The sequence below is a fragment of the Rhopalosiphum maidis genome, chromosome 1 (assembly GCF_003676215.2).
Source record: "Rhopalosiphum maidis isolate BTI-1 chromosome 1, ASM367621v3, whole genome shotgun sequence".
Classification (NCBI taxonomy): Eukaryota; Metazoa; Arthropoda; class Insecta; order Hemiptera; family Aphididae; genus Rhopalosiphum; species Rhopalosiphum maidis.
In genome coordinates, this window is record NC_040877.1 from 27,136,228 (window position 1) to 27,149,950 (window position 13,723).

Genomic DNA, 13,723 nt, shown 5'->3' on the forward strand with positions numbered 1-13,723 from the left:
AAATTAAAAAAAATTGTTTAAAAATAAACTTAATAAAGTATATAAGTTGAAAAATTAATATTAGATAAAGTAATATACATCATGATAAATTATAAAAATAACTTTTTATAACATTATTTAACAACACTCATCTTTGTGACACTTGTCAACTATAAAATGAAAATTTTACTAAACTAACATAATGCAATTGATCACATTAAACAATATATATAAAAAAACAGTTATAGACTATTAAGTACAATGTACATATTATATATTTCTATAAATTACTTTAAATAATTATAATTCTGTTTTTAAATACAAACAATTTCAAAATATTGTTATTTTGTTTTTAAATTCAAACAAGGTAATTGTTATTTCTATTAATATTATATCTGTATTTATTATCACACTAATATTATTGATATTTATATAAAGAATAATTATTACATCTACATTTTTATACTGACGATTACTTCATAATTATTATCGGTAATTTACGTCAAAAATTATTTTAAAATTGAATATTTAGACGAGTATAACAAACGATGTGGAAAACGTATATATTTAACTAAAATAGTATTGATAATTCTTATATATTGGCAACAGAGTTATAGTTTTACATAATCTGAATTCATTTATAATGTCAAAGAAAAAAGGATATAATTGTTCACATTTATTTATATAATACAATATAAGATATTTAAACGATCACATAATTTAAATTCACATTTTTCAAAAATGTAGTCAAAGCAAAATGAAGAATAGTCCATTCAAAAATGAAGTTTACAAATTATTTGAAAGCAACGCCAATTAGATTATTTGTTATATTTATCTTACGCATAAAACTGTCCATGTTTATTAATTTATAAAATAATAACAAAATTAATTATTTTAATTTTAAAAGGTTTGGCCGAAAAAATAATATTTTAATAATTGTACCTAATTGAAATAATATGTCGTTATGGTATAACAATTTTAGAATTTATACTTTTCAATTTTTATATTAATGAATAGATTAATTTTTTATAATTTATTCATACTTTATCTATTTATTAATTTAAAATATTATACACACACACACACACACACACACACATACACACACACACACACACACACACATACACAAATACATATAATATATTATATAAATTAAGTAGATGAAATAATTCAGTGGCGTAATTTGGTCATGGTTTGGTGGGAAGGGGGGGAGTGAATTTTTTTACATCCCCTCCAAAAAAAAAATAAATTTTTTTATCATAAGCATCTCATTTCAATACAATAAATGTATGTATGCGTGTGACAAGGGCCACACGGAAACAAATAATTACAAAATACTCAATAATATTTATTGTTAAATCAGTAAATAAATGAAGTTGACCTATCTTTAAAAAAAAAAAGATCATGAAAAGATACGACAATCCCAATCACCCCCTCCACAACCTTAATTACACCACTGAAATAATATCATTTTTTGTTTACAGTAAAAATATAATTAGTTATTCCTTGCTGTTTATGTACAAAAGCTAATATGAAACAAGTTTGAAGTAAACAATTTACAATTAAATATTGGAAAATAAAACAAAAAATTCATAATTAAACTATTGTATATGATAAAATTAGAATTTAAAATATTATTTGATTTAATAATTTCATTTCATTATTATAATATACTACAATCAAAAGGACTGTAATTTTAGATTATGTTTAAAAAAAAAAATACACGGCATTTCAAAAATTATTAAATATAATAATAGCGAACGTAAAGCATTTCGTTCCTTTGTAATCATAAAAAATATATACTTATATCTATTTATTGTTTGTTGTGTATGAAATTATTCAATTGTCTTTATGTCAATATAAACAGAGTAGATAAATCGTGATCGTATCTACTTTGTGTGAATGTTAAAAATGCATAGGGGAAAATTCGAACATCGAAAAAATTATAATTTAACTGTTGTAAATTATGATTTTTATAACTTATATCGTGATATTGTATAATTATGGTTAAAACATATAATATATATATATATATAATTATATATATTATAATATATTGGTGAAGTTACATCGGCATTCGAAGAATATTAAAACCCTATTCGTCATTTTTGTGATACGTTTTTTTTTTGTGTTGATTTGATACGACACGAGTTATTATGTGATTTTTAGTTCTTTTTACTGTATATTGCAATGATATTTAATAACATTTTTTGCCTTATTTTATTTTGACCTAACCTTATACAAGAAACAAGTGATCGATTCCAAGTTATATTTTATTTATTCAGTAATTTTGTACTTGGCGTCTGCAGTATTATAACATTTGAGTAGGCACTTGAAAGTATACTATAGAATATTAGACGCACATTTTTTAAATAATAAATACTATATTTAATAAGCTACCTTAACTATAAAAATAATTTTTTGAAGTACTAAAATAAAGACAATGAAAATACTTTCATTGTTGTATCAGAGTATTAAAAAACTATATTATGTTGACTAGTAAAAGGGTTAAAAAGCTACTTTAAAAGCGTTGTAATAATAATATATATTTTCTCATTACGCTTACAATTTATACCGAAAATAATAAATGGGCATGGATCATAGTTTATAATTTAAAATTAACAGTATACAAAATTCACTGTAAGCCTTTTTTTTTTTTTCGTTTTTCCAACGAATTGTTATTTTAATACATATTTCAAAGGACTAACATTTACACACAAGATAAGACAAGTATCACAATAATATGAAAACGAAAAAATAATATAGAAATTAGTCGACGTGTAAAGAATGATATAGTCGATGTCACGAATCTAAACGCAAAACGCTAAATCTAAATCTAATTGCAGCAATAGATGCCTCCATAAAATTATTTTGAACAACTAAATAATAACTATTACGATATACCGATACTTTTGAACTAAACTGAAAACTAATGGTTCCAAATTCATTAAAAAATGGTTTAGAATTGACCGATAAGATTTATTTATTCTTGTTTTCTTTCTTAGTGTTAATGTAGGATAGATTTTTTAATAATATCATTTTAATAATAATTAACCATTAGACTATCCCTCCGTACTTAATAAATAAATATTAATACATAGTCTAGGTTTGCATTTTTAATGAAACCATAAGTCACTGACTTGAACAGTTTTTGGCATATACACAAAACATAACATTTATTCGTGCAATATATTATATAAAACAAACTGTTTCGAAGATGAAAAACCAAACTTAATTATTCCGCCGTTGAATGGAGATTAGATTAGAGCAGATTTCGCTGTGGTAAAAAAAGTCGTCCAGCACACGCGACATCGGTTTATTAACATCAGCAGTGAACTGTTTCGTCGCGGCATGTGCACAGATGGACATACTTTTATCATATTATATAAATTATAGATCACAATAACCACAGTCTTATCCGTAAAATATATTTTATGCATCCAAGTAATCAGGTGTTTTCCGATAACTGACATTATTCCGTCACGTGTATTGACATACTAACACTAAATTAATATTTATTTTTTCTTTGGCAACTGTGTGGGAAAGAGGAGGAAGTTTACCACACATCGATATAATTTGATACATCTAAATTCCAATATGGAATATAATAATAATAACATTATGTAATGCAAAAATATACATAAATATTACTCTATAGACTATATCCTTCGACAAACGTTGTCGACGTTGGCGGGTGACTGTGTATTGGCTGCGGCATAGTAGAAGATCAGCTGAGTTCTGACTCGTGTTTCATTGGCATATTATTATTAAACTCGAGTCGATGGACAATCAGTGTCTATCGCCATCATCCTTTGTAGTTTGTTCCTTTTGGTTTCCACTTCCGCTACCTTTAGTGCAGAGAAACATTGAGTTAGTTTAGGTTAGACAACCAGAATATGGTGACAATACAAAATATGACATATACCATGTAATATTTTATTTGATTTCATTATGATCATATAAAAAAATGCATACTACTACATGAAATTCGCACAAAATATGCGTGTTCTAGGGACATTTTTTTTTTAGAGGTGCCACAATAACTTATTATTAACGTTATTTTAATATAAAAATACCATATCTGCATTATACGTATGTTTTTAACTATATAAGCTAATCAATTTAAATAGGTAAATATCAATACAACAATACATTATTATTTTTTTAAATGTAATTAATTTAAGTAAATTATTTTAACATATGGTACAATTCAGATGCTTGGTTTGATGTTTATTTTTATAGTTATTTTTGTACATTAACGCAAATCATGATTTATACATGGTTTGATGGTTATGTTGTTATGTAAAATAAAAATATTTTAGTTGTATACAAACAATGCATGTATAAAAATATAAGCCTGGAAAGTTGCTCTTCTGTTTAAAAGGTTTCAAGTCTACTTTGTTATCGATCTTATTAAGTAGACCAAGTAATAGATGTATTAAATATTAATTCAATAATATACGACCAATACACCATAGCAAACTTTTAAAATAATTCTGATCAGTGAACGGTGTGTTAGTTTCTATTTTTATTCTATTATCTTAAAATTAATTTTTATAAAGTACTATAAGTTATTTATTTTTCTATTATTACAACAGTCCGTTGAACTTATGTTTTCCAAAAATGTTACATGTGCTGTATTGTTAATCATTAGAATAATATAACATACATTATTGTTATTAACTTATAGGTAAATCAATAACACGTACCGTAGAACGATATGAATTTTGGATTGTGATATAAATATGTTATTTGTAACTTACTTATATACTGTAAAAATTTTATTATGTAAAGCAAATGATCATGATGATATACGTTATGCCGAAAATGTTTATGTCCATATATCATTAATAATTTTTTTAGTTATAAGTTTATAACTGAAATTTTATCAAATTTTGAATACTTTCTTATAAAAAAAAATTGTGCCAATGTAATTTAGATATTTTTAAAATATACTCCAAGACCAACCTAATAAAGAATAGTGTAACTTCAGATTTTTAAGCTTTAACTGTTACAATTAAAAATATAGTGTATTTTTAACATCAAAATAATTTAACAATTTTACTACATAAAACTTATGAGGAAAATCGCATTAAATGTTTAAGCATTTTGATCAATATTTATAGACAAAAAGAATCAAGTCAAAAATGTCAAATACCTATCTATAAATAGTTCAAAAAGTGTCAAAATATTTTTAAAATTAAACCATGTGTATAAAATGCTAAAATAAATATTTTATGAACATTTCTTGTATTTATATAGTCATTTTTTTTTGAATTAAGATAAATCGATATAATCAAAAACCGGTGAAGTGTATAAATATCATTTTCGTTTTTTCGTTATTTTTTTTTTAGTTTTTCACGAGTATTAAGAAAAGTATTGAGAACTTTTTACTTTTTACCACTTCAAAGTACCAACTACATCCAATTTTTTACCCAAAGCCACACTTACAGTTTATGATCAAAGCATTTTTGCTAGTATAAAAAGTTTCTTAAGATATAAAAAAAAAAAATCACTCATCACTGTAAAACCAATACATTCATCGCTACGTTAAGAATCAAAATTGTACGTCCATGTATTATACATTAAAACATATTCTATATAATGTATTATTTGTCAGGTCGAGACTATAATATAAAGGGAGTAAAGCCGATAACATATCCCCACGGGGATCATGATCACCATGCGGTCTGTATAACTAGTAAAAATGATAGGTCATCCTTAAAAATAATTGGCCTCAAATATAATATGCAGTGTTATAATATTATATTAGTAATGAAATTTTTTTTTTTTTTCTACAAACTCAGTTAATGCTATTCATACGAAACATAATAATATGATCAATAGTTATATAGACAACCACTTTATATGTAAATATATTCGTTTTTATCATTTCTGCGATTTCGTGTAAACTAAAATTGGATTTCGTCATTCACAAACGATATATTACACGGTTCTAATAAATTATATCATAATAATATACTTATATTGTAGGTATATACATGTTCTATACACACTATTATAATATATCTGTTCTGTACACCTATGTATTATGATAGAAGAAGTATGGCCATTTTTATATATATATATACAAATCATACACGAGTATTGTCAAAATAACACCTGTCGATAAATTATAATTTATACTCAGTATTGTTTATATATATATATATATATATGTAAAATTCTAAAAAATAATATATGATTTTTTAGAAGACATTTTACGCGATAGAACAAAGCAAATATTTCCCAAAATATTTTTACTTGTTAATAAATCAATAAAACGGGACAACATTTGGGCAAAAAATATTAGATCTGAAAATACAGAAAATGTTCATTTGATGTTCTACAACAATATTTAGAAAAATTCCCGGATATCGGATATACTATATTATAAGTGTAATTTTAAACCATAGAAATATTTGTTGAGAAATTTTGCAGATACAATACACATTTTTGATAAATATGATTCCGTTCTTTCGACGTATTGCATTGAACCGTGAAATATTCCGTTCTACTAGACTGAGCTACAGATTATAGTTCTTGGACGCAATTTAAAACCAACTACCTATAGGGTAATTGCTACGTCATAATCCTTTGAACATCCACGGTTCATGTGTTTCTGATGGGCCGTTTTATTGCACGCAACCTATTTGGATTATTATTCTCTTTTCGTTAGGTATGCCGGCCGGGCTTAGGGAATTGTCTAATATTTTCCAAATTTATTACTTTGTGAATTTTTCATCATTCTATTCAGTACTTATTTCTTCTTGTGTATATTTTAAGGCGATACTGCTGATTCGTTTTTTCTTTTTGTTCCTATATATTTCGCACTTCGTTTTGATTGTTTGACATATTTATTTTAATTTACCATTGCTCTATCACATAATATATTCATCGTTATTCTTTATTAAGTCAACCCTGGAAAGATTAAATATTTTTCTAACTCTATATAACTTAGTCAAAGGTAAAGCGTTTTTTCGATCCTATATGTTTTTTCCCCTCTGTCAATTACTTCCACTTTCCGCGTTCTATCTTGACCTTTCTCGAGGGGTCCTTCTTTCTGGTTACTATTTAATAAATAATCTAACTTTGTTTATTATTTCTCTTTGGTTAACGTGTTAAAGTCAACGTATTTTTGCTTTATAAAGATTGTAATTTCGGGTATTTCAAAATCTAGCTTAATAGCTTAATATCTAGCTTATTTTCGTGTTTTTTTCTAGGTCAGCAATTCAACTCATTAGATAATATGGGTCCGTGTATTATTTTAACTTACTTTATTCGAAAAGATTTTTAATTTTTATTCTACTCGTGCTTTCAAAGGCCATACTTAAATCCTTAAATTATTATCGGTCTGATTATTGTCATATACAAACGGAATTTTGTTTCCCTAGGGAAGATCTTCGATAAAAAAAATACTTGATTTATACGTTGTATACCGTTTCCACTTAATTAATGTGATTGCTTATTTCTGTGGTCTAACCATTATTCTATGTAATTGCTATTCCTAAATATAGATATTCATATTGTTGGTTTTATTAAAAAAAATATAAAGTTCTCAACAAGTAAATTTTCATATTATGTATTTAAAACTATTTTTATTATAGAACTTCCATTTTTACATTTGTATATGATGCATTTGTTCGTAGTGCGTAAAACACCTTGAAAATTAAATTAAATAAGGTTCCTCATAAGTTGTTCTAATAAATATTAAAAAATAATTAAAATACTTAAACATATATTTTTTTTATAAACATTTTAAGTTTTGATGCTTGTTAAAATGTTTCACTCTCTTTTTTTTAGTAGTTCTGTTCCGAATTTACCTACGTACATAATTACTTATATTTAATCAGCACGAATGTAGGGTGCCGTTAATTTGAAACTTAAGCTAGTTTTAAATATTTTAAATTATAATTTATTTTAATTCCCTTCATTATCATGAATTTTACGAGTATTTTTTTAAACAAAACCTAGGAAACAATAGAAAATATAATTTATTAAATAAATGTTAGTATTAGGCTAAGAATATGCATTGATTCGTTAATTACAAACAGATTTTATAACATAACCATCATATAAGAATTTAATATGTTTTAAAATGTATAAAAAATAGTATCACAAAAAAACAAATATATTACTTATAATGATTTTAAGTAATAAAAAATTGATCACGAGACAAATAATTTATGATGAATAGCAATTTTCGTTTAAAATTAAATTTTAGTTAGTAAGTCTTCTTTAGGCTATGATTATATATAAGTATACTTTACTATTATATATAGCGAATTAAAATATAAAATGTGAATTAAATTATATCACCAGGTTGCTATGTGTTAACAATTTCAATAGTTTACATATTCATCTTAGAATAAAAATTGTATTTTTTTGTAAAAAAAAGAATCGTTTTTAAACATGTTTAGAATTTTAAGTATTTCTCGGTAAAACGTGTACTTTTTAAACAATATTTTTCTACAAAATTAAAAGCAAAGTCTGCACATAATGTATTTTGAACTTTTATAATTAATGATTTTTTCAAAAGTTCTACAACGCTTTAAAAAAGTTAAAAATATATTTCATATTATGTATATAAAATAAGTATACTTATAGCGCCATATTGTAATTTACAATAATTTTGATGATCTTTCATTATTTCTATTTATTTTAATATCAATGATCCAAAAACCAAAAAACATAAAATCTAAGTTACGAATTATATTTATGTTCTTGTAATAAAAAAATATATATTTGAAACAATGTTAATTTGTACTGTAATTCTACTTAAAAATAATAATATGTACTAGGTAGTAAAATACAACTAAGATTGCGATATTAATTGTAAAATAATATATTACTAGGTAACGTGATACCATTTTTAGGTGCATATTAATTTGTTGGAAAAAAAGTTTGGAATCTCTACCACATTGATTTCGGATCGGTTTGTTTCGATTTTTAAAAGATCAAACATATCAGTTTAGCGTGGTTCTTAGAAAAGAAAAAAATCTGTTTCGATCTTCAAAATAGAAAATATTTGCTGTTTTGTTTAATATTATTTATTTTGCACATATCAATACACACTCATATAGGTACATTTAAGTAAATAAATCACACACAGAAACTATGTTTTATGTGTTATTATGTAATTATTGTCGGTATCTTGGAATACAGCATTATTTAGATAATAAATCAGAATAATCTAGGTCAATTGAAAAAAAACACCCGTTCACTTCAACTACATGATATTATTTTTAATGCTATTCAGACAATAAACCAATAAATGATCTATGCAACTACGAAGGCATATAATAAAGGATCCACCTATATATATATAAGTATAATATTATATGTGATACTGTTATATTAATATACAATTCAATATTTATATGTACAAGCATATAATATTATATTTTGTGTGTGTTTTCATATTACTAGACAATAATATCCCTCTATAATATGTTTATTTATAACAAATGGTAAGTAATATGCGTCGTGGTATATAGATGATATTATGGTTTTTGCGAGTAAACTCTTTTAGGCATTCGAGTAAAATGTATACCTATATAATATATTTATTTTGTATACGTTCGTTATTGTATTTCGGCACAAAACCTTTGCCGTTCCCAACAGTAGTCCGGGTGGTGTATTATATCAAAAATCAAAATTGAATGAATGACCTATTGATAGACGGTATCAGTACATAAGTAAGTAGGTATGTATTGTAATTTGTAGGTACACCGATATAAGGCAAACGCACGTAAAAATACATTATTAATAACATTATTCAACCCGTGGCTATAGTGACTGTACAAATGTTATAATGTAAATGGAGTTTTATTCCGTTATAAAGATTAGTATTGTTATATTATCCAAATTGAAATTGTTCAAAATATTTTTTAAAAAGAGTTTCAAATTAGTTTCAACAGACAGGTAATTTTTTTTTTACATACATATGTCTTATAGCTATTGGTTGGATTCATTTTATAAATTTATGCGACACAGAGAGCGTTATCATAACGTCGTGAATCACCTGTAAGTTTATGACGATCAGTAGTTAATTAGTCAGTAGCCACAAGATATATACATATCCGATTATCTGCATGCAGAAGAGATACTCTTCATGACGAAACCGATACCGGTGCGACGGACAGCGATATAGAAATAATTTTTTTGTTGGGGAATTGGAAAGATGGAGATTTTGTTTTTACAACGAACTAAGAATCTAAGATCTAACTGATAATTTATATAACTACTATATTTTGAACTTAGTAAAGACGTCAACATAATTTATAATGAATTCAATTCATAAGAGTTGTTCAACTGTTTCAAGTATAATATAAATATACATATATATTTATCTAAACGAATTAGAAAAAGAAAAGAAAAGAAGACCAAATTTTGGTTACCAAAATAAAATCAGAAATGTAACTGTAAATACGTTAAACTCTGAATTTAATTTCACATTTAATAAGCAAAATAATGCGTAATATAATATAGGTTCAACCGTTTTTAGACATAATAATTATATCAGTTATGTTTTAAAAAATTCCTTTTTCCCAATATTTTAAACAACCTAATGTGGATAAATAATATTATAAGTCATCAGTTAACAGACCATAATATTGACGTTCTTCTAGAGTACTAGATATATAGGGGAATTCGTGACAAACATATATAAGAATTTAATAAATATTTAATGTATGTATGAGTTGGCCATGTTCAAATTTAATTTTGTTTAACCTGAACTATGGATTTATTTAAATACGAAATTGAATTATATATTCTGAAACAAATTTGTGCACTGTAAAATATCAAATGAAAATATTTGAAGTTCTTATAGAATTAATACTATATAGTAACAATATACATTATACTTATACATATAGTTACAGTTAAAGGTATATCCAGGTCAACTTATGAATTATTACTTTAAAACTGTTGTAATATTATAATAGACGCTTATTAATAATGTTTCAACTTGTATTCATTTCTAAATTATTATGATAAGTAATATTATTGAATAGATATTAAAGATATTATTTATAAGACATTTATTTCAATACTAACAAAAGTGTGCATGTATATGTCATTTCATACTTATTATTAACTTTCCTTAAAAATGTCATTAGTAAATAAATTTCTTTACAATGAATTACATTGATTGTATTTAATTTTGAATTCAATTTTTATTTAATATTATATATATATATATATATATATATACATATAACTTGCATATGATTTATATGTTATGATATTTATTTGTTATATTATAGTAAAACTGCTATGGAATAATTTGTTTTAATTACATTTTTAGAAATTTAAGTTATTATTTATTATTCTATGAAATAATATATAATTTTTCTTCATCGATTAATTTTTTTAATCCCTTTTTTAAAATTTCTAGTAAAAACTAAAAAATATTTTTCATTAAAATTATATCACAACATACTACCTTAACGTAAAAATGCACTTACGCGAAATATGTAAATAATAATATTGTTTAAAAATTAAATGATTTTATTTTTTATATGATAGTTATAATAACAGCTATCTCAATTATTTACTATATTTAGGTATATATTTATTAGAAACTAGAGCTCAATATGTTTTCTTAACTCAATATTTTTTTAAATTATATTTTATGTTTATAGGAATGTGTATTGATTTTGTATCTTATAAATATAGATTATTTTTTCTATTACTATTACTAAAGATATAGCACACAACAGTAAGTAAAAACATATTGTAGAATATAGTTTTTAAATTATTATAATCTGTCAATTATTTTTTAAACAGACATTATTACATTTTTTTACTATCGGCTTTTAAGTTTCGAGAAGTATTATCTATATATAATACTGTAGATTAAAAGAACATCTTTAAACGTATATTATTCTTAGACATAATTATAGATTTGTAGCTGTGATGTACTTTTTACTAAAATAAACACTGTGTAAGTTAATGTTAAGTTAGGTGTTTATAATATACAGTAAACACCAGTTTGGGGCTAACACAAAGTGAGTCTTAAAACGGAATAAATATTATAGGACCGATATGTAGGCGAAGTGGGGAAGAACAAACACAAATTTAAATTAATTATTAACTTAATTTTGCTATTTTTCTTTTAATACAATACATATTATTATATAAACATAATAAGTACATATTATTAACTAAATACATTATTATATACATAATATATTAATTTATATGTATTTTAAGCTTTTATTATTATTTTTACTTATTACAGATTAAATCACGTGATATTTGATATTTCAATTTTACATGTATGCAATTTAATTTATTTTTTAAAAAAAATATTAAAATAGATTGTGATTTTTGTTTGTATTTTTTTTAAATATTTATAACTATTCCAGAAATATATTGCTTATACTCATATTGAATAATAAAATAACATATGAATTTAATTCTCTACAACAAAAATATTTTTTTTAAACTAGTTTATTTCAAAATGTTATCAAAAATGTCCATATTTGTCATTTTCTACGTTGTTTTATGAAATTTGAGTCTTATAACAATTTTTTTTAATGTATTTGGTTCCAGACGATTTCTAGTCTAATAAGCAACTAAATTTTACATTTATGAGTCTTTAAGGTGGCGTATATTGTACTTAAATGTAGATAGGGGTGGATATAATAGAGCTGATAATAGGCAAGTATCCAGGAGGATCTATCGACTCTGGACCACTTGAATTTTTTAAAAATTAAAAATAAAAGGTTATGTATTATATAAGTCATGACCTTAAAAAAAAAAACTCTGTCTTATTGTTTAGTACCCCTTCTCAATCCCTTGGTCTAGCTTGACAATCATTTTTGTAAAGTAAAAAATTATATAATTAATTATTAGTTTTATGTTTGATAATTTTGTATAAAAATCGTAGCACCTCTAATAAAATAATTATTTAATGTATTTCTCTCAGGGTTAAATGATAGATATCCGTTTGATCACAATAATTACCTTAAACATGACAATTCGGTTTTCGTTGTTGTTATGATGTTTCGGTGTGTTTGGCTCGCTCAATGAACGGTTTTTGTTAACCAGCAATGGATAATTACTACTCAACGACGAGTCCGAACTCTGTCTGCTGCAGTATTGGCAACGGCGCTGGGCCAACCGGAATGTAACACTCTCGTAACGTGTACATCGCTCTGATCCATTTATCTGCAAGATAATAATAATAACAACACAATAATTTTTGCTCGTCATAAAAATGTGTTCAGATTAATTATTTTTGTACTGCCAAAAACGAAATGACAGCGGGTGTTTTTGTCATCATCAGTTATAATTTAATAATCAATTAATAAGGCAGACCTAACCTTACAGTTATTTATTAATCAATCATTGGTATTACCATTAAAAATTCTACGATCCGTTCTTTGTGCAGTGGTTTTTTTTAGATGCTGATTTATAGCGCTAGCCGGTAATAGGATGTGTATCTTTTAAGATTACAGTACAATTATCTTAAATTATTCCAATAAATAGTTTGCACTAAGTTTGTAATGAAACAAATTTTAAAAACTAATCCTGAAGAAATATTTTTATATCTGTAAGTTATTGTCAACATTATCAATAAAAAAAAATATTCACGATATTATTAAATTGTTAAAAATTCAAATTATGAGCGTTACATAAGTTTTATATCGTATTTGGATAAGCTAATAGTTAATATGGGTCATAAAACTGTATACTTTCAGTATTATGTGTTATCTTATAAATTTAAAAT

The 13,723-nt window shown here is 24.3% G+C and overlaps 1 protein-coding gene across 6 annotated transcripts in view; it reads right to left on the reverse strand.

The window, feature by feature from the left end:
- Positions 1-13,723, reverse strand: part of LOC113548256 (D(4) dopamine receptor-like) — a 140,192-nt gene that overhangs the window by 3,532 nt on the left and 122,937 nt on the right. For 5 of the 6 annotated variants that reach the window (XM_026949046.1, XM_026949042.1, XM_026949045.1 and 2 more), the window contains 2 exons: positions 12,958-13,161; positions 1,713-3,830 (listed from right to left, as the gene is read on the reverse strand). In XM_026949046.1, coding sequence (XP_026804847.1) covers positions 3,750-3,830; positions 12,958-13,161 — 285 coding nt within the window. In that variant the 3' untranslated portion in view covers positions 1,713-3,749. Of the gene's footprint in view, positions 1-1,712; positions 3,831-12,957; positions 13,162-13,723 lie in introns of those variants that run through there. The other variant, XR_003404879.1, reaches the window with a different exon arrangement.